Here is a 26,597-nt window from a genome sequence, read left to right as displayed (position 1 = left end):
TTATCGACGGATAAACTCTATTTGATAGAAGGCGCCTTGGACCTCTTTGATGACTCCTTCAAGCTGCGGATAACATTTTTCAGGAGTTATAAAAAGGCCTTTAGATCTAGGAAATATAAAACAACTCTTGTATTCATTTCCTAACACATTTTTTAGCGTTCAACAAGTTTCACAGGCTTTTCGGCCTACACGAAGGAGATCTTCTTAGTAATTTCTTTTGCCTTGGTTAACAATCACCTACATTGTAACCAAGTAATTTCTTAGTCTCTTTTATTTGATTAATTGTTCAATTTCCTTTTTATAAGTGTGCTACTAATCTGAGTTGAAAGATCGAGAATGATTTTATTTTATTTTGTACAGGCAATTCACCCCCTCCTATCGGTCTCGCTACACCAACAAGTAGTATCAAAGCTCAACCGCTTCAGAATGACTAACCGCTGACTAAAGTATAAAAACGATGGTCGGACCTAGCATCTACCCACCTAAGTTTAAGGGGGAGTTGCGATATAGAAGAAACTGTTGGAACCCCAATGTTGTTTGATGTGATCAAACAAGTTAAGTTATGTCTTGTTTAGTTTAACCCTTGTGTCTAAGTGTGCAGGAGCTTAGGAGCACATGAAATCAAGCGGAAGACGCGACTAGCTAGAAGGACGGTACAGGGAGAGAGCCGGCGGGCTCGGTGCGTCCGAGGGATGAGGTTCTGCGGAAGAGTACACCAGTGGATGAGAAGAATGCATGCGACGTTCAAGGGACGAGAAATCGGGGAGGAAGGTTGCTCGAGGAGAAGGCCGGAATTTGGATTTGGGTGAGCCCTATTCCGAATGGATGAGATCACCAAAGCTAGCTGAGCCGGAGCGGAAGACCCAGACCGAGACGAGCATAATCGGAGTAGAGGAACCGGACCGCAAAAAGTCAATCCTGTTGACTTTTGTGGTTCGGGCGCTCGAAACCCAAAGTTTATCACAAGTGACGTAGACGTTGACCGACGCGTCGATGATAGAATTTTATCCAACTCTAGGTGCCCGGAACCCTTCCAGGCGCCTGGAACAGTGCTATAATTATAGCATTGATTTCAACGGTTAAAACAATAACTTGTAATTCCATTCTTTCTGTTCTACTTTTGTTTGTGAGTTGTTAACATTGTAAGAGACTACTCCACCCAAATGAGATATTCAGAAAAGTGCGCTTTATTCTCCTCGGATTAGCAATCTTCTGATTGCAAACCAAGTAATTCCTCTTGCATCTATTTCTTTTTAATTAGTCTCTTTATTTTTAATTACAAGTGTTCTTATTCAAGCTGTAAATCGAGAAAGGATTTGTTTGTTTTTGTAGGGCAATTCACCCCTCCTCTCTTGTCGGCCTCCAAGGGACCAACAAGTGGTATCAGAGCAAGGACATTTCAGAAGCACTAACTGCCGACGAAGCAAAGCAATCAATGGCCGGACCAAGCACAGGGCCGACCCTGACTTTTGGGGGCCCTTGGTCGAAAAGAGAAAAGTGATCTCTATAAAATAAATTTACTAAAGTACAATTTGAATATAGTTTAATATAAAAACTTAAAAATCAATATATTTCATTTAAAATATGGTAAACTCCATACAAAATTTATTTATCAAGATTCTTCAAAAAGTACAACACCATACAAAATATGTTTCCTAAGTTTCTCCAAAAAGTGTAATACCTACAAATAAAAAAAAAATAAGTATGAAATAATTATTGAAAAAATCTATATCTTCTAGCATTTTGAGAAGCAAAATCATCAATAAGGTCTTCAAAATCAAGTTTTTCTAACACCTCATTTTCAATACATAAAATTGTGAAGTCATTTACATTCAAATCATTATCATCATTTTCTCTCAAATATTCCTGCTCATTCGTTGCATAATTATGATCATCATTTTCTCTCAATTCTTCCCGCTCATTGATTACATGATTATTTAATTGTTCTTGATTACTCGATTGCTACTCATTTGTTACATGATTATTTAATTCTTCTTGACTTTCTTCTTACAATTTACCAACTAAATTTTCAATTGAAGAGCAAGCTTTAAAAAATTTACAAAGAATACCTTTCTAAGTTTTAATAATTTGTTCCACTTTTTTTCTTTTGTTTCTTTTCTAATTCCAAGATTAATATTTTTTTAGAAACATATTTGTATTACAAATTTCATGTGTAAAAATAAAACACACAAAACCAGCAACAAAGCTAACATTGAAACAAACACAAGCAGTGAAAATAATAGTCAAGGGATAATAAAGCCTAATTTATGCTTGAAGCAATCGATATAAATTATTCTATGATGATTAAAATTGGAATGATTTATTTAAACTCTTTCAAATCTATAAGAAAAATTATAAAATATTGACTCCAATACAATATTAAAAATCAATGTTGAATATTGACAATAATAAAAAATATAGATAAGTAGGTAACTTACGTTGTAAGTTTATATATTGATGAATGATAATGTTGATGAAACTAAAATGAATAAACTTTCCTAATTTAATTAGAAGAGATTTAAAGGAGAAGAAAGGAGAAAATTAGCGTTTAAGATTCATACTTTACTCTTTAGAGTCTTATGACTTATGTAAACAAATTAATGAAGAAAGAATTGTACAAGAAATAAAATCTTAGAAAGAGAAAAAAGGATCATTTACCTTCTTTTTTTCGTTCTTTTATTTTTTAGATTTTTTTAAAATTTTAATAGAAAATATATTTTTTGGACCTTTATTAAAAAATTTCAACAATATATATATTTTTTGGACCTTTATTAAAATAATCCAATCAAATATATTTTTTAGGTTTTTATTAAAACAATCTAAGTATATATAATATATATTATATATCCATGCCAAATTTGGGGGCCCTGAAAATTGGGGGCCCTTGGCCATCGCCCCTGGTGACATACCTCAGGGTCGACCCTGACCAAGCATCGTTCCACCAAATTAAAATTCGAGGGAGACTTCGCACACTGGAAACGTCGTATGGAGGTATTCCTGAAAACAAACTTTGAGATTCGTTTAATAATAAAATATAGTCTTGTAGCTCCTACAAATCAAAATGGAGAGGAAAAAGAAGAGAGTCTTTGGACGAAGAAAGAGCAAAATGATTCCGTAGCGAATAACCGAGCGGAGTATCACTTGCTGAGCGTACTGTCGCCTCAAGAAGTCAACTGCATCGGGAGATACTCGTCGGCCAAAGAACTCTGGGAAAGATTCTTGGAACTCCACAAAGGCACATCCGAAGCCAAGCTCGCAAGAAGAGACATACTTCGAAACAAATTGACAAATATTCGTCTGGAAAGAGGTGAGAAGGTAGTCAATCTACACGCGAAGGTAAAAGAACTAATCACCAGACTCGAAAATCTCGGTGAAACTATAACCAACCGAGACACGATACGCTACGCACTCAATGCCTTTCCCAGGACTCCATAATGGACCTCAATAATCGACGTCTACTACATCTCAAAGGACCTGGAGGTAAGTACCCTAGAGGAACTCTTTTCCACTTTAGACTTACATGAAATCAGATGTGCAAGGACAACAAAAGAATCAAGCAAGATTATGGCGCTAAATGTAACCAAGAAGGATGAACTTGGGGCAAACTCAGAAGAAGATTAAAAAGATTATATGGTAAGGAATTTCAGAAAATTTTTTAGATCTAATAAATTTAAAGAAATGTAGAATAAGAAAAATCCAAGAAATAGAAGAAGGGTTCGATGCTACCAGTGTCAAAAGGAAGGACACTTAAAAGAGGACTGCCCATAACTCAAGAAGGAAAAAGGCAAGATGCCCAAGAAACACAAGACTCTAACTGCTACTTGGGACGACAACTCATCATCAGAGTCAAAAATAAAAGAGTATGCTAGACTAGCACTGACGGCGAACTATGAAGGGCAAAGCACATCAGAAGCCAGCATCGATGAAGGGGGAGAGACTTCAGATGAATGCAGTGAAGCAGGAGGAGAGTCAGGCTTCAAGTCTGATATGGTAAGTGAGGTATGCTTCTTACCTCCTAATCAACTTTATTATGGTATTAAGTCTATGGCAAAATCTATGTACAAATTAAAAAGTAAAAATAATAAATTAAAAAATGAAACTTAGAAATAAAAAGAATTTTAGCAAAATAATGTCTGATAGAAGATTTTGATAAAGTAAGACTTGAAAATGATAAATTAAAATAAGAAATAGAAAATTTGAAACATTCTGCTTGTTCAAATATTTCTGTTTTTAGAAACTATAAAGGATTAAACTGGTACTATAGGTTTTACAAAAGTCAGATCAGAAAAATATCAAAAGCTTATATACCCAGAAAATACCCGATTAACCTTGTAGGAAGGAACCTATATTAAGTTCCAAAAACTTATTTAAATTGAAAAATGAAATTAGACTTAGAGCTTTCATGTAGAAAATTGAATATTTGAATTCATTAAAAGGTTTTGTCTAGAAGTGGTTGATGATCCAATAACCAAAAAGACCTAGTGCCTCACCATAGCTTGGAAGCCAATTTCTGAATTAAATATTTAATTGACAAATTGATAAGCATAAAAATTAATTGCCTTTAATCTTTGTCAATGGTTTAACATTTCTTAAAATTTCTTCTAAAAATAAAAAAAAAATCTTCACTTAGAAAACTTTTTCAAACTTAACTCAGCAAATTTTTTTTATATAGCAGACTTCATTTAAATTATTTCTGTTAATTTTTTTTTAACTTAGAAATTTTTCTACTTGAAAATTTTCTCACTTTAAATTTCTTTTAATACTTAAAACTTTCTAATTTATTGTAAATTTTTTTAAATTAACCTCAGACTTATTAAGGAATCTCATTTTTTATGTGATCAAAGGGGGAGAAGGATATTAAGTCTAGGGGGAGGTATAATCCAATTTTTAAACTGAAAAATCTTTTTGCACTTATTTGCAAAATTAATTATCTTTACATTACATTTTTTTGCATTTATTTAACCTAGCTTAACTTGAGTTGCTCATATCAAAAATGAGGAGATTGTTAGAACCCCAAGGTTGTTTTGATGTGATCAAATAAGTTAAGTTATGTCCTGTTTGGTTTAACCCTTGTGTCTAAGTGTATAGGAGCTAAGGAGCACAGGACGTCGAGCCGAAGATGCGACTAGCGAGAAAGACAACACAGGGAGAGAGTCGACTGGCTTGGTGCGTCCAAGAGACGAGGTGCCGCGAAAGAGTACACCGATGGACGAGAAGAACGTACGCGACGTTCGAGAGATGAGAAATTGGGGAGGAAGGCTTCTCAAGGATAAGGCCGGAACTTGGGTTCGGATGAGCCCTATTCCGGATGGCCGAGATCACCCAAGCTAGCGGAGTCGGAGCGGAAGACCCGGACCGAGACGAGCAGAATCGAAGTAGAGGAACCGGACCGTAAAAAGTCAATCCTGTTGATTTTTATGGTCTGAGCGCTCAGAACCCAAAGTTTATCACAAGTGGCGTGGACGTTCACCAACGCGTAGGGGATAGAATTTTATCCCACTCTAGGCACCCGGAACAGTGCTATAAATATAGCGTTGATTTCAACAGTTAGAACAATAACTTGTAATTCCATTCTTTCTGTTCTACTTTTGTTTGTGAGTTGTTAACATTGTAAGAGGCTACTTCTCCCAAAGGAGATCTTCAGAAAAGTGTACTTCATTCTCATTAGATTAACAATCTTCTGATTGCAAACTAAGTAATTCCTCTTGTGTCTATTTCTTTTTAATTAGTCTTTTTATTTTTAATTACAAGTGTTCTTATTCATGTTATAAGTCGAGAAAGGGTTGGTTTATTTTTGTAGGACAATTCACCCCTCCCCTCTTGTCAGCCTCCAAGGGACCAACAGAAATGCATGGAGATATTCTTTAAAACTGATTTTGAATTATTGTTAATAATCAAATATGGTTTTGTAGCCCCCAAAGATCAATAAGGAACTGAAAATGAGGAATACCAGTGGACCAAGAAAGAACAAGATGACTTCCTGATGAACGGACGAGCCAAGTTCCACCTATTGAATGTACTTCCACCCCAAGAAGTGAGTCAAATCAGAACCAATGAATCAACAAAAGATCTTTGGGAGAAGTTCCTAAAGCTACACAAAGGAATGTCTGAAGCAAAGCTTAAGAGATGGGACCTACTCCGGAACTAAATCAGTATCTTTCGGATGGAAGAAAGTGAATATGTTGCTCTTCTACACGAAAGAATCAAAGAATTAATCATCGGATTAACAAATCTTGGAGAAACGGTAACTAATCAGGACACGCAAAGGTATTCCTTAAATGCATTCCCGATAACATCGGAATGAACATCAATAGTAGATTCCTACTATATCTCCAAAGACCTCGAAGTAAGTACACTAGAAAATCTTTTTTCTTCTTTCAAATTACATGAGTCTCGGTGTGCAGGACAAAGAAATGGACCAAGTCATAACCTAGAACTACAAGCCCAGAAGAGCGGACCAGATTCAGACTCATTGATTGACGAAAACGAAATAGCTTTCATGGTAAGAAAATTTTCTAAGTTTTTTAAAACTAATAAATTTAAAAAGTCGTATACCAAGAAATTTATTCCAGGAAAATGAAAAGTAAGGTGTTACAATTGTTAAGAAGAAGATCACATTAAGGATGACTGTCTGAAACTGAAGAAGATGGAGAAGAACAAAGGGCCAAGCAAATTGAAGCACAAAAATATGAAGACAACATGGGACAAGTCATCATCGGAGCCCGAACTGGAAGAGTATGTCAGACTAGCACTCATGGCGAGTCATCAAGAGAAGAGCATCGATGAAGAGGAAGTTACATTTGAAGAAAGCATCAGCGAAAGGGGAGCATCCAACTTCGAACATGATATTGTGAGGTATATCTCTTACTCCCTAATCAACTGTATTCTGAAATAACATTAATGACAAGATCTTTATGTAAACTAAAATCTAAAAAAAATAATTTATAGAAGAAAAAAGTGGATTTTAAAAAAATAATTAATACATGTCCATTAGAAAGATAAACTCAAAAATGAGAATATTAAATTAAAAGAACAAATAAAATCCTTGAAAAATGACTATGCATGTTTAACTCCAAAAGATATATGAAATTTAAATTTTAAAAATTACAAAAGACTAAACTGGTATATCAGGAACCATAGGGGTCAAATTAGAAAAATCTTAAAAATTATGTTCCATCAAAATTTTTGATTAATCTAGTAGAAAATAATTTATATTGGATTCTTAAATCATGCCTAGTATAATTTAAAGTTAATCTTATGCATATTTTAAATTTCAATATATTTTATCTTCTACAGTATATAAACAAATTATTTATATGCCTATTGTTTGTATTATAAGTTGGAATTTTTTTTCTATGACTATGCTAACAAATATTTTTTGAAATTTTCCTTTTCATTAAAATATTTTCTATGATATTTTTATAAAAATGGTATTTTGAAAATTAAAAATACTAGTTAGACTGATTTGTGAAAATTTTTATCTTTTTGTGATAAAACGTAATGTTTTCTATCCTAATAAAAAATTTGACATTTTTTTAGATTTTATCTAAATTATTACAAATTATTTTCTAAAAAGTTATTTTTTAATATTAAAAATTTAAGTAAATAGATATTCGGGAACTTTATTTTTTATAGTATTTTACAATCTGTTTTTCATATCCAGGAAATTTTAGAAGAATTTTTAAAGTTGAAATATATTTTTAATATTTATCTTCATAAAATTAGCTGTTCTGATAAAATAAATTATTTTTGTTCAATAAACTATTTTTTTCTCAATCATGGCTGGAATTACAATATCATGACAATTACAAAACATCATTACTTCATTTAATAAACCATCCCAACCATTATCTCTCATCAATTACAATATCTTTTTTAAGATTTTAACTTGTGTCATGACATTGATAATATCTTGATTCTTTCTCTGCAAAATCTAGGAAAGCTCATTTGTTTTTCAGTAAATGCAAAGTGAAAGCAAAATCAAATGTTTCTAAAAAAATCCAAAAGACCAACAGCTTCAACCTTTTGTTCTGAATGAGAATCATCTTCCACTGCATATTCTAAAACATCAAGAACAGTGGAAAATTGCACAATTAAACTCATCAATGTACCATAATGTGAACCCCAACGAGTATCACCAGCTTTTTTGAGCTCAGATTCTTAATTTAAGTCACGACCACTGAAAATTTCTCCATTTCCAAGTGCTTTTTTAACTTTAGCCATTCATTTCTCTTGAAACATATATTGTCTTTTACATGAACCTCCAACTACTTTAACTACAATAGCAACCAAATTAAAGAGAGAAGCAACTTGGAGATGATTTTTTGCTACTACACTAATAGTAAGCTGGAGTTGATATGCAAAACAATGAACATAATATGCAAAAGGATAATCTTTCAAAATCAAACTTTTGAGCCCGTTAAACTCTCCTCGCATATTACTTGCACCATCATATCCTTGTCCTCTAATTCTAGCTATACTCAATCCATAATATGAATGTAGTGATTCTATAGCTTTTTTGAGTGGCAGGGAAAAAGTATCGCCAACATGAACGATCCCAAGAAAACATTCAACAACAATGCCTCTCAAATTTACATAACGTAAAATAATAGCTATTTGTTATTTATTTGATATATCATTGATTCATCAACTAATATGGCAAACACTTCATCTCCAAGTTCATTCAATATGACATATGCAGCCTCAAGACTAGCAGTATTTATAATATCTTTTTGAATTTTAGGAGAAGTTAATTGATTATTTTCCGAAGCATTTTGTAAAACTACATTCTTTATCTCTTAGTTATGATCTGCAACGAATTTCAAAAGTTCAAGAAAATTACCTTGATTAAATGAACTTTTAGATTCATTATGCTCCCGAAAAGCTAACTCCTAGTGTAACAAAAATCGTATGCAATCAACTGAAGCAGTTAACCTAACTCTATAAAGATTGTGAGCTTGCTCTGTTTGCTTGGTAAGAGCAACTTCAATGTGTTGACTTTCTTTCATCAAATCTACACATTTCTACCAAGTTTGATTATGTGCGCTATTTGAACTTCCAACATGTTTAACAAAAATCTTCTTTTTTCCAATTAGTAAATCCAACTGAAGTAAATGAACCTCCACCTACTTGTTTTCCAAAATTAGGTCGGAATAAGTATCAACACGAACAGAATGCACAATCTTTAATTATGTTATATTCTAACCCATTTTCAAATTCAGTAAACCAAGATGGACAAAATCTTCTTGATACATTACCGATCTTTCTTTGTGGAAAATTATGATTGCGAGGTTGACAAGGTTCTTTCTGCAAATAAGCTCTTCTCACTTTTTCTCGATCATTAGGATCATTGTTTGAAATCTTTACCCGTAACCCATGATCTGATTGAAGATCATCGAAATCAATTTCAACTCGAGATTTTTTAAGGGAGCATGCATGTTGTAACTCTAGATTACTTTTTTCTCTTTGACTTGTTTCTTCATTTACCATTGACTTTTTTTTAAGAAATTTATCCATTCCTGTTAGTGTTATGAAGAAAAAGAAAATGTTATATGAATAATTATTTGTAGATTTTTAATATAATTTACTTAACTTAAATGTAACCCTACAACAAAGAAGCTTTAGTAACAGCTTAATGGCAACTGGAAATTACAACAACAACTGGCAGCAATCGCCCACCACTTATTTTTTCCGCTCATTTATTCACCTCAACTGTCTAGTAGATGCAACAGCGTAAGCCTATATGATAAGGAAGTTCCTCTACAAGATTAAAATATTATCTTCTTTTCTCAATTTGCATAATCGAGAATCCTGTCACATATTTCATAAACGTGTGAGTATTTGATCAGTCGAGAAGTTCGCTTTCTTGGTCTTAAAAATGTGTTCTTTTATTGCATTGTGAGTTAACTAGTAAATTAGTAATGTAACTTATGTAAGGCCAATAATATTTAATCAACCAAAATTACTAAATAATAAGATAAATCAAGGAATGGATTCCAACTTGCAAGCAATAATAAGTGAAATTGGGGAAGATTCGAAGATACAAGCTATCCTCGAAGTCGCAAATCTGGCAGACAAAGCAGTGGGAATCAAGGAATGGCTTCCGACGCGAGGTGGATGGTGGAGGCAAGCACAAAAATGTCAAATCCAACAAGTGGCGACAGAGACAAGGAGGAGGGAAGTCGGCTGTCGACGTCGTAAAAGAGAGCCTTGTCGTCTCGTCGATGAGGTCCTGCTTGGAGAAGCTGCGGAGGTTAGTGGTTGGCGGAGGGTAGAGACTAGAGAACCGGAGCAGAGGAGGGCGAAGAAAATCTCAGAGTTGCTATGGATAGGGCCATAGGGGGTCGTCTCGGGGTCGGAGAGCGTAGGCGGCGCTGAGGGAGAGGGAGGCGAGGAGGGAAATTGGGGGCGAGGAGGGAAATCTCAGAGTCGCTATGGATAGGGCCATAGGGGGCCGTCTCGGGGTCGGAGAGCGTAGGCGGCGCTGAGGGAGAGGGTGGCGAGGAGGGAAATTGGGGGCGAGGGTTGCAAGCCCTAGTTTTATTTTCTTTTTACTGGGTCAAGATTGTAATTTTATAATCTCTATGGAGATTTATCAAAAATTAAGGTGGGGCAGTCCCCCTCCGAATCATCAATGTGGCTCCGCCCCTGGTTCATCTATAATCCTATGTGTCGGTATACTTTGTTATTATTCTTACATTCATTTATAAGTGTTAGTAGCTTGTATACACTTCATTTGTAGGATTTTGTTTCTTTGGAAGAACTATATAGATTGTTCATCGGAAGTAATCAAGGATCATGGGCCTTGGAGTAGTAGTCGGTTGGGCTACGAATCAAGTAAAACCACACGTGCCTTTTATTTTTACTTTATTCTGCTGCTTATCTCTGCTTGGTTTTACATTACGAAAAATAAATTAATTGATCAAGATTCGCCCCTCCCCCCTCTCTCGACTCTTATGATCCAATGGTCAACACAAAGATGAAAAGTCCAAATGGGTCACGGTTGACTAGAAATTTGACAATCGAAAGAGAGTTAGCATGAGAAGAAGAAAGTCTAAGTAGGTCATGGTTAACCGGACACTTGGTGATTGAAAGTTCAACGGAAAGTTGGCAAGAGAAAAGTCCAAGTGGGTCAAAGTTGACTAGACACTTGGTTATTGGAAGTCCAATGGAAAATTAATAAGAAGAAAGTTCAAATGGATCACAATTAACCAGACACTTGGTGATCGAAAATTCAATGGAAAATTGGTACGAGAAAAGTCCAAATGGATTAACGTTGACCAGACATTGGTGATCGAAAGCCCAACAGAAAATTGACAAGAGGAAAGTCCAAGTGGGCCCAAGGTTGACCAGACATTTGGTGTCGGAAGTCCAACGGGGAGTTGGCAAGAGAGGAGCCCAAGTGGGTAATGGAAGACCGGGAACTTAGCATGAAACAAAGAGTCTAAGTTGGTCGTGGAGGACTAAACACTTGGCACAAGACGAAAGGTCTAAGTAGGTCATGGGTGACCGGACACTTGGTGACGAGGCGTGAGGTCCTAACAAGTCAAGGTTGATCGGATGCTAGTGAAACAAAGAAGTTCCGACAGAGTAAATTTCTGAAGGTCATAATTTATGAAGAGCGGGTCGACCTGTCATCTCGATGGGTTGCGAGTTAGGCGAGCCAACCCATGAGCTCACAAAAAAATATATAAAAAATATAGAAAAAAGATTAAAAATTTTAAGTTTGTGGCGGGTCAAACCCATGAGCCCATTGAATTTTCAACTTTAGTTTTATGTTTTGGAGATTTTTTTTCTCAACCCGCAGGTCAACTCAAGTCCATTGTAAACCGAGCAGGGATCCTCTAGACCACTTTTGTGGTTCAGAGGATCCTCCCTTTACATGTATTGGTGGGGATGGATGGCCCCCACCTATTTTACAAGTGGGGGTCATCCATCCCACCAATGAATGCAAAGGGAGGATCCGCTGGACCGCAAAAAGCGATCCAGAGGATCTCCTCTGTTGTAAATTGATCCACGGGAATCACGGGGCATATAAGAATTGGCTTGCCATGACCCACCTTTAAATGGGTTGATAAAATTACAATCCAACACGTTTAAATTATTTAGCGGGGATGTTGAACCCGACGGATCTAACTCAAATTGATGGCTCTAGACTCGGATATTAGAACGAGGTGATTTTTAGTGCAAAACAGAGCTCATTCAAAGATCTATACTTTTACTGCTTACCAATCGATTGGTGGTGGTTCAATGGATTGGAGTAATTGATTGATACATTATAACAATGGACAGAATGGTGTGGAATAGATTGGCTTAATTGATTGGAAGCAGCCAATTGATTGGTGAGTGACACTAATCGATTGGTAAGGTAAAAATAATCGTTCTGTAGGTATAAACGGTCAAATTCGTGACAATCGATTGGTAGGCAAAAATCAATCCGAACAACAACCTTATAAAAAGGATTTCTAGGAGAATTTTCGATGTTGATTCTTAGGGGTTTTGGAAAAAAATATTACTGCATTTCCAACCATCCAGAGGCATTTTTAAGCGACAAAGAAGTGGGCAAAGCAAAGTGTTCATTGTAAAATTGTTTTATTCTTTATTTGTATTTATATTTTGTATTTGCTTGTGTTCTTATAAGAAAAGGTGCAAGAGGCTTCTCCATCTCCGTAAATATTTGAGAAAGGAGAAGTTTATAGTAGAGAAGGATCATCAGAAATAGGTCTTGGATTAATCGCCTAAAAGACTAATACTAAGTAAAATTTCAAAGTTATGCATGTAGCACCAAGTTTGATTGAAGTTTCATTGAGCATTCAAATGAGAAGCAAAAGATCAAGATGAAATGATGAGATTATTCATCCCTCTAACTTGCACATGTCCTAACAACAATAACATTGAAAATAAAGATATTCTCAAAATTAATAAAATATATGGTAGAACGCACATGTGATGATTTTGGATACCAATTTGAAGATTTGTGAAACGCTAGTTTGATTTTTATCTAATTTCATTTCAACTCATTGTGTGATAATTTTAAAAACATACATAACTTTTGGATTTTAGCAGAAAGGTGATGATTTTAAAATTTAAAGAACATTTTAATAATAATATAAATATTGAGAGTAAAATTAAAATTTTCTCAACGTCGAATATGGAATATACCGCTTAGCCAAATTCCTTGTGTTTTTAAAATTTTTAAAATATTCTCTAGACCTACTGCCAAGCACCGACAAATAAATAAAGCATTATCGGTTAAAATTAACTAAATAGATCATTTTCTTCGTCTTCTATTCCAAACAGTATGGATAGTTATCGATATGATTAGAGTTTGAGTAGCCATTATACACATCGATATATATTGGCAAAGGTTAGCCTAAGCTGAGTACCAACTCGGCTCCACCTACGGGGCGATAATACACATTGATATCGACAGCTCTAAATGTTGAAAGATATTGAAGTAATGGTTCTCACATTAATACATGATCCACCCCAAGCCTTTCCCTTCTCTTCTATGTTTCTCTTGAAAGTATTTTCTTTTCTTGCTATTTTTGAATTTATATTTTAAACTTCATTATGCTCTTTAGTTTTGTTCACTCTCCAAGTTTGATGTAGCTTGAACGCAATAGAATACTTGTAAGATTTTGCATTTATAACGTCCAAGCTAATTCTTTTGAGTGTGAATCAGTGATTGCTTAATTCCTCTCGAAGCAATTTGACGGACCCTTTCCTCTGGTTCGTCTAATCATAACGGCTAGAGCAGCCTCTAGAAGCATATTGTTAGTCGAACATATTGACGGACCATTTCCTCTGGTTCGTCTAATCGAGCATTATTCATTGTCTATCTTAGAACTTGGATTAGTATTGAACCTGTGAATACTCAATAGAAATAACCATCATTCCTTGTCTCTATTTAAGCCACCTCCCTCATCTCTCTCTACCAACCTTCATATTTTTAGCACCTCCCTTGAACTAATGGAAGGCTTAATTCCCTTCGTCTACAGAGCTATCATTCACTACATCAATGGAGGAGGAGATCGAGCTCAAGGGAATACGACCTCATGGTTTGATGACTTGCCCTCAACCTCATACATGCGATTACCATCGACCCCCGGTGATGATTCAGGTCGATTCAGGCCAACTGATGTTCACCGGCCACCCTTCTTTGCAACATCGCCTTTGATTGATCAACCAGGTCAACTTCAACCCAGTCACTTGCCTGACGAACCACTTAAATCGATCGCAAAGGCAATCAAATAAGTCTGTGCTGTTTAAATCGATCCCAAGGAGCCGTGCCATGAATTGTGGGTGTAAATACTAAATAGGCGTGAATAATTAAGGGCAATAGATAGATGTAAAGTATTTAGGTTATGTCTAAATACTACATATGTTCTTAGGATCATGGTGTAAAAGATTGTTACACTATATATAAAGATGGAATGAAATGGGAATGACGAAGAAGAGTTCGTCTCATAATCTATTTCGCCTTACCCTATCGTCGGCATCTCTAGGACAAAGAACAAGCAACGGGTTGCTAGTTGCCACAAAGGTAGAAACTCCTCTTAACTAGACATGGACTTTCATCTTCTGTCATGTTCCCTGAGACTTTCTCCAAACTACACACACTTAGATGCATGGACTCATTCGATCGGCATGGAAGATACATCCCCGTTGCATCTTGCATTAGCATTTGGGAGAACTTGGTGGCCAAGTTGCATACTGCAGAAGATTGTGAGATTGTAACTAAGAAAATTGAACAGCTGAGAAAGGTAAATGACCTTTGTAATTTCACCCTAAAAAGTAGTAAGTAAATTTTCGACAACGATGTTAACAATTAAAAATAATTAGAGTCGAAGAAGAAAAGATGCAAGCGAGACAATCGAAGGTTCGTAATCAAAGATAATGTCTCCGTCCACATAGAATGGTGATATATCTTAATGCAGTTAGAAACTTAAAGTCCTTTGGACTAGAAAGAGAATCCAAGTATCCAACCATCATCAAATCTAAAATGATGGGATTTAATTGAGTGAACTTGGATATTGGTGGATATTGATCAGGCTCGACCAATTAGCTAAGCATGTCAAGTCTTCTTGATCGGGAATCTTAAAGAAACTCGAGAGGAAAAGATATCGATAACAATTCAAGCTTTTAGTCTCACATTGCTAAGGTTGCTTGTTTTTATATTGGATTGGATTGGGCTACGACAAAACCGTATATGATGCCCTATTTTGTCAGTGTATAGCATGAATTCCCTAATTTTTAAGCTTATGCAAAGAACTAGTTGCTTCAAAGATTGCCAAGAACTCTATCCGATCCAATTCAACATCCAAAAAGAATGATTTTTCACAGACAAAACTAAACAACGAACAATTCAGTGTTCTAACTGGCAGAGTTCATGCATCACGCTAATTAACAAATTGTCACAAAGTTTCGTCATGCATTCAAGAAATATTATTGAAATCACACCAATATTCTACTGCAAGAATCACTCTGAAAATAATAAAAATTTCAAGGCAATTAAGAATTAATGTTTACCTTACAAGAGTACAGAGGAATCCGAACCCTAACGCCGGCCGTGATGAGATCTGCGAGTGAAGGCGTAGAAGACGATACCGGAGTAGATGAGCATTGCGATCGGAATGAGTGTCACGATGGGGACGATGGCTCCCACGGCGGCGCCGCTGCAATCGAGGCGGCCGAGCTTGATCTGGACCACGTTGACGAGGGCGAGGGTAAGGAAGCCGCACCCGAGAACGGATCCGACTGCAGAAGAGAGGATCCCGCCGCGGAGCAAAGCCTTGTTAACCCTGGCGGTGCGCCCGTGAGGGCGCACTATCCGGATCGCCTGCTTGAGGCAGAGGGCGACGAGGCTGGAGAAGAGGAAGGCGGAGAAGGAGAAGACGTGGAAGGAGACGAGGTCCTCGGCGACGCGGTTGCTGGCTGCGCAGTCGGAGTCAGGGAGTCCGCCGTCAGGGTAGCGGGACGGGTTCCAGGCGAGGCCGATGAAGACGGCGAGGGTGAAGAGGGAGTTGACGTTGACGATGCCGTCGAGGGCCGTGATGTGGATGCTGGTGCCTCCGCCGGTGGATTCCGTCTCGAGGCCGCGGAAGTGATGGTCTGGCCGGAGATCGCAGTCTTCTTCTCCGTCCATGGCGGAGATCGATCGAGGAGCGAGATTCGCTGCGTGGAGTGGCGAGTGAGTGTTTGTTTGTCTACGTCGCCCTTCACTGTGTTAGAACTTTGACGGGTAATTTCCAAAATGACACCTGACGTTTGATAATTGTAACAATAACCCCTCAGATTAATTTCTATTGAGATTTTTTAATTCAAAATTCTAAAATACCTTTTTTAATCTTTTTATATTATTATTTAAATTATTTACTAATTAAATAATAAAACAAACTTCTTTTGAAGAGTATCTTAACATTAATGAAAATAACTCATGAATACATTTTGTAGTTAACTCGATAAGAGTTCATTTATTTCATTAGGTTAAAGATTAATATAAATAAATAAATTAATTAAAATAATTCTCTAATATAAAATAATAAAGTTGAGCGGGTGCATTCTAAAAATTTAGGGCATTGTAACAAAAATTATTATACCCTGGGGCATTCTGGAAATTTCCAAACTGGAAAGATAATCACTTGGGGTCTGGGGAGGAAAAGGATGCTGGCACGTGTGGCGCATGTGAGAGTAGCTGCAATTGTGGATGAGTGTCCGGTCTAACCATTAAGGCGCATGAATTCCTTCGTATTTAAATAAAAGCCCGGACCATTGTACATCAACATAAAAAGATAGGCCCATTGAAAATGATTTTAATTGAGTAGAAGGTATTATTTTCATTATATGTAAAAATACCAGCTCACCGTAGGATATTTTATTTTAATGGAATGTTAAACATAAAAAGTTGACTATTTTGGATGAATAATTATGTGTACTTTTTAATTTATTTGATAAATAGAATATATGAAATCGGACCATCTATCTTTAAATTTATTCTCTTAAAATATGAATTTTCAATTATAAAAAAAACGGTAATTTATCAAACCATGCACTTAAATATCTTAATTGATCAAAAGACGTATGTTACTTTGGTTTTAATCAAAGGGCGCATTTTTTCAAGTGCACTTCCCTTTTTATCCTTCTGACAAATTAAACTTTTTTTTGTCGTTTTCCTTTTCTCTCTCTTCTCTTTCCTATTACCTCTTTTATCAACGAAATGTAAGATTTAGTTATTTTTTTGATAACATTTTAATACATTTAGAGAAGCTAAAATAAACAATGGATAGCATAGTTAAACTCCTTGCAACATCAGGAATCCACAGGAACTGAAATGGGTGTAATCTGAGGTCTCTAGGTCCATCAGTGGGTTTCGATCAAAACCCACTGATGGACCTAGAGAGCTCCGATTGCACCCATTTTAGTTTCTATGGATTCCTGGTATTGCAAGGAGTTTAAATATACTATCCATTATTTATTTTGACTTTTAAAAGATGTTAAAATAGCAGAAGAAAAAATCACTAACGTGGAGCCTTTTTGCTGATTTTTTCTTCTCCTATTTGAACACCTTATAAAAGTCAAAATAAACAATGAATAGCATAGTTAAACTCCTTGCAACATCAGGAATCCACAAGAACTGAAATGGGTGTAATCTGAAGTCTCTAGGTCCATCAGTGGGTTTCGGTCAAAACCCACTGATGGACCTAGAGAGCTCCGATTGCACCCATTTCAGTTTCTATGGATTCCTGGTATTACAAGGAGTTCAAATATGCTATCCATTGTTTATTTTGACTTTTAAAAGATGTTAAAATAGCAGAAGAAAAAATCAACAAAAAGGCTCCAAATCAGGCCCACGTTGGGCCTGATATGAAATCATATCAGACCCACGTTGGGCCTGATATGGAACAATATCAGGCCCAATAGACCCTTGTGAACCATTTGTGATTTTTCTTCTCTATTTGAACACCTTATAAAAGTCAAAATAAACAATGAATAGCATAGTTAAACTCCTTGCAACATCAGAATCCGAGGAGGCTGAAATGAGTGTAATCCGAGGTCTGGGTCATGGTGGGTTTGGCAAACCCACCGATGGACCTGAGCCCGGATGCACCCATTTCAGTTTCTATGGATTCCTGGTATTGCAAGGAGTTCAAATATGCTATCCATTGTTTATTTTGACTTTTAAAAGATGTTAAAATAGCAAAAGAAAAAATCAGTAAAAAGGCTCCAAACCAGGCCCACGTTGGGCCTGATATAAAATCATATCAGGTCCACGTTGGGCCTGATATGGAACCATATCAGGCCCAACGTGGGCCTGATATGATTCCATATCAGGCCTAACGTGGAGCCTTTTTGCTGATTTTTTCTTCTCCTATTTGAACACCTTATAAAAGTCAAAATAAACAATGAATAGCATAGTTAAACTCCTTGCAACATCAGGAATCCACAGGAACTGAAATGGGTGTAATCTGAGGTCTCTAGGTCCATCAGTGGGTTTCGGTCAAAACCCACTGATGGACCTAGAGAGCTCCGATTGCACCCATTTCAGTTTCTATGGATTCCTGGTATTGCAAGGAGTTCAAATATGCTATCCATTGTTTATTTTGACTTTTAAAAGATGTTAAAATAGCAGAAGAAAAAATCAACAAAAAGGCTTCACGTTAGGCCTGATATGGAACCATATCAGGCCCAATGTGGACCTAATATGATTTTTCCTTGAGCTTCATACAATGTAGAGAAATTAATTTGATGATAGAAAACCAAGAGTTCTGTTAGTCCTATGATTTAATTGTCTTTTTCTCAAGCATGTTGTGCAAATTGATTCTCTGTTCCTCTGAACATTGTTTTATCAGTATATTGCTGATAGGTCCATCTTTGGATCTTGTTTGGTCAGCAACTCTTGATGAATTTCTTGATGGATCTAGTAGGGTTGTGGCTTGAATTTGTGCCTAATTCTTTGTGTTTGTTTTCCCTTGTCACCCCATAATTGTGTAATGCCAATGGAAATGGTTTGATTGCCATAACCCACAGTCAATTTTTTTTACTTTAAAAAAAAGATTGCATCTTCAGCAATAACTTACTGCTTCCAATAATGCTTTGACATCTGAATCAGAAACCTGGTGTCCGAGCTTGCGCAAACCATACTTTAACTCATCAAAATTTATCTGCCCTTTTTTGTTGATATCCATATTCTCAAACATTTCCTTTATGTCGACAATCTCCTCCACAGACAAGTGTTCAGCTATCACCTGCATTAACACAGTTTTAGAATGAACATAATAATACTAGGTGTGTCTTGGAATAATCAGCTGGACAAATGTCAAGCATTCACACAGAAAGAAATCATGAAAGAAAATATTCTCACCCTAAGAGCTTTCTTTTTAAATTTATTCATCACTGAAAATTGCTGGAGTCTTGCTCGAACAGTTTCACCAAGATTTACATTGGGTGCCTTATTGGCATTCTGCAGCCAAGGATGATCTGTAATGTGAATCATGAGGGTAATGTTGAGAATACAGAAGATATGATGCAGTATTAAGGCAAAGGTATTAGCAGATATTGCAATATACTGATAAAACAATGTTCAGAGGAACAGAGAATCAATTTGCACAACATGCTTGAGAAAAAGACAATTAAATCATAGGACTAACAGAACTCTTGGTTTTCTATCATCAAATTAATTTCTCTACATTGTATGAAGCTCAAGGAAAAATCATATCAGGTCCCATATCAGGCCCACGTTGGGCCTGATATGGACCATATCAAGCCCACGTTGGGCCTGATATGGAACCATATCAGGCCCAACGTGGGCCTGATATGATTCCATATCAAGCCTAACGTGGAGCCTTTTTGCTGATTTTTTCTTCTGCTATTTTAACATCTTTTAAAAGTCAAAATAAACAATGGATAGCATATTTGAACTCCTTGCAACACCAGGAATCCATAGAAACTGAAATGGGTGCAATCGGAGCTCTCTAGGTCCATCAGTGGGTTTTGACCGAAACCCACTGATGGACCTAGAGACCTCAGATTACACCCATTTCAGTTCCTGTGGATTGCTGATATTGCAAGAAGTTTAACTATGTTATCCATTGTTTATTTTGACTTTTATAAGGTGTTCAAATAGGAGAAGAAAAAATCAGCAAAAAGGCTCCACGTTAAGCCTGATATGGAATCATATCAGGCCCACTTTGGGCCTGATATGGTTCCATATCAGGCCCAATGTGGACCTGATTTGGAGCTTTTTTGCTGATTTTTTCTTCTGCTATTTTAACATCTTTTAAAAGTCAAAATAAATAATGGATAACATATTTGAACTCCTTGCAATACCAGGAATCCATAGAAACTGAAATGGGTGCAATCGGAGCTCTCTAGGTCCATCAGTGGGTTTTGACCGAAACCCACTGATGGACCTAGAGACCTCAGATTACACCCATTTCAGTTCCTGTGGATTCCTGATGTTGCAAGGAGTTTAACTATGCTATCCATTGTTTATTTTAGCTTCTCCAAATGTATTAAAATGTTATAAAAAAAATAACTAAATCTTACATTTCGTTGATGAAAGAGGTAATAGGAAAGAGAAGAGAGAGAAAAGGAAAACGACAAAAAAAAAGGTTTAATTTGTCAGAAGGATAAAAAGGGAAGGGCACTTGAAAAAATGCGCCCTTTGAAAAAAACTAAAGTAACATACGCCTTTTGGTCAATTAAGATATTTAAGTGCGTGATTTGGTAAATTGCCGAAAAAAAAATTGATGATCTTCCCTTTGGTCATTTGGTGGATTCGACTTTATCCCTTCGGATGGGTCTAGTGACTAGCGCATGAAGTGTTGTCACCATGAGGATTGGGATTCGAATCTCGGTAAAGTCGAGGTAAATGTCTCTCTTATGTGCTAGTCACTATTCCAAAGGCTAGTAGCCGCACATGATTTACATCCTCCGTATTGGCCCTCGGACGGGTTGACGGGGGCGCTGGGGGCGAGCGTATTCGCCTTTTTACCACCATTTGGTGGATTCGACTCTAGTTCAAAATTGATGATTCGATAGTTTAGAATGATCGATTTGATGATTCCTATGGGTCAACTCTTAATCTTAACTGTTTAAGGTAGTTACGGTTCACAGTTTGAAATCATCGGTTCATAGTTCGAAACCATCGGTTCACGATTCATACATTGTTCACCACAGTTCACAGTTCATACACGGCTTGCCGCTATTCAAGATTATTATATTAAAAAATAAAAATTATAAATTATTAAAAAAAGAGGTTTGTACTTATTAAGTTGTCTATGTATCCTCTTAGGATATAGAAAAATCAAACCTCATGCAGTTCTCTTACCTTTTATCCTTTTACCTTATGAAGTGGTGTTGTTACTCACTTTTATTTTCTGTTCTCGTAGTATTTGTTCCATTAGTATCAAACTTTTCAACTTCGTCATTTGAAAATTATATTCTTTGGATTTTCTTTTCGACTCTGATCCAATCGTCAAGTAATACTTGGGTTTCCAACAAGTCAGGAGACAAAGTCGATTGTCGTGCATTCAATATGTTACAATCAGTACTGAACGTCTATTCCATAGAAACTGTTGGCAATAGATGTACTAAAATTTCTTTGATGATCATGCAGAAAATAAGAAAATTTTGAGTCTTATGTATCCCGATATCAAAATTTACTTCGCTATCTACTTATTAAAAAAAGTCGTAAAATAATTCTCAAATTTATATGTGAAATTTGAGAATTCTCATGGATGTTTCATTCTATGTGTTTTATATTTTTATAAGTTTTAATTACAACTATTAATATTTTTTGTTTTAGAAATATTAGATTATATTTCATACTTTATACTATATTTTGTTTATAAATATCATATAAAAAAATTCTAGTATTATATATAATATTATTTAGATTAAGAGAAAAGAATTTTCAAATGAATAAAAGCTTCATAATATAAACTAACGTAAAACTTCTAATTTATATTACGGTATAAATTAAATGTAACTAAATAAATTTCAAGAATATTTTAATTTTCATTTGTACTAATATACAAGATAAAAATTTATTTATACTATTTTCATTTAAAATTAATATTATATTACAAAAATATCCTAGAACTAAATGAAAAATAGGATAATAAAAATTGAAAAGTTATTCGGTTACATTGAATTCAAAAAGAACACATCTAGCATATCCTAGAACTAAATTGAAAAGTAAGATTCTTTACCAAATTATTCAAAAGTACATTTATATCCGAAACTAAATAAAAATATTATACGAAAATAAATCTAACTAATGATTTTCTAAATTTATTATGAGAATATGAAAATAAATTCGAATCACTATTTTCATTAGTGGAAAATCTAGATAATTGTGCTTGAGCACAATAATTCCATATTATGTCAGGTGTTTTACTTCTACGTGTCGTTTCAATAACTCATAGCCTTTGCCGATTTGAAATTTATAAGAAGTATTGCAATGTTTACATTTTGTACATAATTTTTTTAGACAAAAGAATAATCGTATCAAAATGTTAAGTAAAAATATAAGATTTTCAAGAAAGAACTTCCCGAACCTTAGAATTAATTGTATCAGTACTTCCTTGTGTTTCGAGTGTGATTTGTATTCAAATTACTAATTGGCCGAATTTATTGGATTGGTTTCAATATTCACGATTTCTTCTCCTTGAGATCGAGATGATGACCTGACCATCCTCTTCCCATCTTGTCGATGCACTACATGTTGGATCGAAAATTCGGTAGGGGATGAATAGTAATCGTCGAAAAACTCGATTTAAACTTTAACTTACGCAGCCGAAAATGGAAGCAAAAGAAAGCAACGCTAACATAAGTTAGTTTTACTTGGTTCAGAGCCTTTGACGACTCCTACACCAAAGCTCGCACTCATCGAGTATTTTCGTTGGGCAATCCACTAATAATTCAAAAGGTTACAAATTAAGTACAAGAACTATATATAAAAATTACCGACAATAAGAAACTAAGTAAAGCTGAAGTCCGGTTGTCGGTGGAGCGTAGCAGCATTGCGGGAGTCTTTTCAAAGCACCGAGCAAGAAAGAAACTTGTAGTAGTTGTTGTTCTGAAGCTCCGGGTTGAAGGCCTTTAAATAGGTCCATTCCTGGCACCTGGAACCCCTCCGGGCGCTTGGAACACATGGCTCGGCCAATTGACTCGCTCCATGTCAGCTTGGGGATAATTATTTGGGTTAGGGCGCCTGGACCGAGTCCAAGTGCTCGGACCGCCTGGGCCCCCGTAATCTTGTTTAGGCGAGCCTGGTCCGGGCGCCCGGACCGCTTTTCTTCATCTTCTCCTCCTGCAAGAAAAGGTTAGTCCAGGCAATCGAAAAATATATTTTACCTTGTAAAACAGAGTTAACACAATATAATAAAATATGAGTATTAATTAGATTCTGTTTTCATGAGACTAGGACCTACTCAAGATCTCAACTTAGGTTTCCCAAATAGACCTAAATTGGATCGACGCCTGCAGTTCCCTCAATAGGGAACACACCCTCACTGGATTTCTCCTCCAGTTGCTTACCTTCACTAACCACTTCTAATCACTTGACTTGCCTCTGACCCACCAGTTGTCAGGTACGCAGATCCAACTGGACTTCAACCGGTTGTTAGGTCTCGAGGACCCAACCAAACTTCCCACTAGATATCAGGCCCCATTGACCTATCTGGACTTCCCACCAACTATCGGGCCCCACATACCTAACTAGATTTCAGCCTGGTGTCAGGTCCTTCAGACCAGTCAACTCATGCACGCTTGGTAAAAATGTTAGACAACAAAACACTATAACTTTAGACCCCTAGTCATTTATCAAAATATGAGTTTGATCATTAGTACAAATTGCACCAACATGATCTCCTTCCATTATAGTCGGAACTCAGAAAAGGAAGTCAAAAGTGTGTAGAATTAGAGTAAAAAACATATAGAAATTGAGGAATTGAGAATGAGTAGAGAAGATCCAAGTGCAAATAATGAAATGAGCTCCCTATTTATAGAGCTTGGATAGTAATATATGTTAAAGTATAGTCATTGATAAAAAAATGATCAAATGATCTTAATCGTTAAAAAAAATATTAAAAAAAAATCCTTTTTCTTCATCCCCAATGGTCAGAATTGTTGGTTTTCAATAGTCAGAACTATCAGTTCCAACAGTCCAATACTAAAAAAATGATTGAATCGGAGGTTAATTGTTGATTGACTGTTTTTAGAGAGGTGAAATTGTAACTGGCCTAACACCTGACACCCCACACTCGATCGGATTAGTTATCATTTTTCAGTCGAAATCAGGTCAACAGATACCCGACCCATTGACCTGTTCTGGATCCAAGTCCAGTCTCGATCGACTCTATCCTTTAATTTATCTATTGGTTATATTTAAAGTACAATTTATGCACATTTAAAAGTTCTACACTAATATATATATATATAGTTATTTTATATAAAAAAAAATCTTTATCAATTTAATCAAAATTATTTAAATTTAAATAAATCGCTTCAATATACTCAAAATATTTATAATACTATTGTTATAACTTATAATATTGTAACACCTAATTAATGATTATTATAACATTATTTAACCAATTAATTGTTATATGTTTGTAGTAACTATTTAATTAACTATACTATTGTAGCACAAATTAATTAGTTGTTAATTGTTATAACAAGATTATTATAATTTTGAAATTTAAATGATTTTGAATTTTGATTAGGTTTAAAAATTATTTAAAAAGTTGTATGTATAGCTATTATAATAGAGTTGGAATAAGAGTATTTTAAGTATTAAAAATATGATGAGATGTTTTTTAGAAATAAAAAAAATACTATTTTTATTTTTTTATTTAATTTTAATTGAGAAAAAAAAATTAAAACGTACATTTATTTTCATTACAATTAAAAATTCATCCATTTAAAAATAAAATTAAAAAGTGCCCATAGTATTATTTGAAATTGCCCAATTAATGGCAACGAAAATAAAAGGTGCATTTTTTATTTTAGTTCAATAAATATTTAAAAAATAGAGAAATATAAAATTGTAGGTGTTTTTTTTAATGAAATAAGGTGTCCTTTTCATGATTCTGGTGTTTAAAGGTGTCCTCTTACATTCATCGAAGTTGGAGAGTTTAAAAAATATGAAAAAAATAGAGAAATCTGTACAATTTATCTTAATTATTGCTAACAAAATTGATAGAGAAAAAAAAACAAAAAATGAGCTGGATGAGTGGCCAATTATTTGACTAGGTGGAAGGCACTCAATGCATCTTTGTTATGTCAACATCTCACATAAATTTTTTAAAAAATAAATTTAATAGTTAACATTGAATTTGGAGTAGTTTTCATTATTTTTTTAAAAAATAACTAAAGCTACTAAAGACATGGACTTTAACTCTTAAAGGTTCTAAATATAAACTATTTTTCTTTTTAAATTCACTATAAATTATTAAAATGTATTATTTATTTATTTATAATAATGTTAATGATTGAATGGTGCATGCCCGGAAGTGGGAATATATATATAAATGGTGTACAAATATTTTTAATTTAATTTAATTTATTTGTGTTTCATTGTTTGAGTGGAGTGCATCAAGGCGACATGTTGGAGTGGATAGTAAAGGGGGATAAGATTTAGAAATGGGTGGCTATATTGATGAAAAAGAAAAAATAAAAGTGATTGACAAGAGGAGGAACAAATGACGCAAGTAGCCGCTGCGAGTAGGTAGTTATGCGCTCAGGAACAAGCCGTGAGTTCAACTCATAAAAGCCTAATTGAGAGATCAAAAAGAGACTATAACCTTGTGAGTTCGCTTGCGAGTAGGTAGTCGTGTGCATTGGTCACAATCTCATTATATGATTATTGTGAATATGGTGGGAGAAAAGAAAATCTTGTGTTGTTCAATTTGAGATAAATAAAAAAACCAATATACTAATAAATAAAAAAAATCCATTTTCCTTTAATTTTAAAAAATATATAAACTTTCAAACAATTTGCTCTATCATCTATCCATTCTTTAGTTTAAATAAACATTACAAAAAAAATCATTTCCTTATAAAAAAATATTATAAATTTATTTAATATTCCAAATTTTGTTGTATCAAATTGAGTTCGAAATTGGATGGCAAAATGGACACCCCATCAAACTTCCGTTAGCCCATCATATTTTTGATATTGACATCTCAGTCCCTAACCAAAATTGCATCATTAAATAAAGTAGTAGAGAAAATAATTTTTTTAATAAAATTTAATAATAATTAAATCATACACCATAGTGTTGTCCCTAAGGTCTCTTATCCAGGTAAATTTGAAAACGCACGTTACTCCTTCCTTAGTTGTCAACATCCTAAATCGCACTGAAGAAAAATATTCTACAGGGTACCGTAACTAATCGTAACTACCAATTGAATCATGAACAGATCACTGGTCCGCCTGGCTGGGATTAGTACATCAAAGATATCAGAGGCTTAACTGACCAAGCAAATATCAAACTGATCGGAGATCATGTCCGATCGAGTTAGAAATAATATACTGAATCGAGCTACAACAAAGAAGAGTAGCTTAGAGTGATCGTGCAGGGAGTCTC

General features: G+C 35.1%; 2 protein-coding genes across 2 annotated transcripts; both read right to left on the bottom strand.

Annotated features, from left to right (window-relative positions):
- Positions 1 to 13,955: 13,955 nt before the first annotated feature.
- Positions 13,956 to 16,204, bottom strand: LOC122008361. Its single transcript, XM_042564076.1, has 2 exons — positions 15,532 to 16,204; positions 13,956 to 14,715 (listed from the first exon to the last, which is right to left on the bottom strand). The coding sequence occupies exon 1, from the start codon at positions 16,145 to 16,147 to the stop codon at positions 15,560 to 15,562; it is 588 nt and encodes a 195-aa protein (XP_042420010.1). The 5' UTR covers positions 16,148 to 16,204; the 3' UTR covers positions 13,956 to 14,715; positions 15,532 to 15,559.
- A 2,859-nt stretch (positions 16,205 to 19,063) lies between these two features.
- LOC122012302 (calcium-dependent protein kinase 20-like) lies at positions 19,064 to 19,540 on the bottom strand. Its single transcript, XM_042568794.1, has 2 exons — positions 19,364 to 19,540; positions 19,064 to 19,247 (listed from the first exon to the last, which is right to left on the bottom strand). Exons 1-2 carry the CDS (start codon positions 19,493 to 19,495, stop codon positions 19,065 to 19,067), a joined length of 315 nt encoding a protein of 104 aa, XP_042424728.1. The 5' UTR covers positions 19,496 to 19,540; the 3' UTR covers position 19,064.
- Positions 19,541 to 26,597: the final 7,057 nt, after the last annotated feature.

The sequence above is a fragment of the Zingiber officinale genome, chromosome 8A (genome assembly GCF_018446385.1).
Source record: "Zingiber officinale cultivar Zhangliang chromosome 8A, Zo_v1.1, whole genome shotgun sequence".
NCBI lineage: Eukaryota > Viridiplantae > Streptophyta > Magnoliopsida > Zingiberales > Zingiberaceae > Zingiber > Zingiber officinale.
Note: the sequence above shows the minus strand (reverse complement) of the source record. Positions and strands in the feature narration are given on the sequence as shown.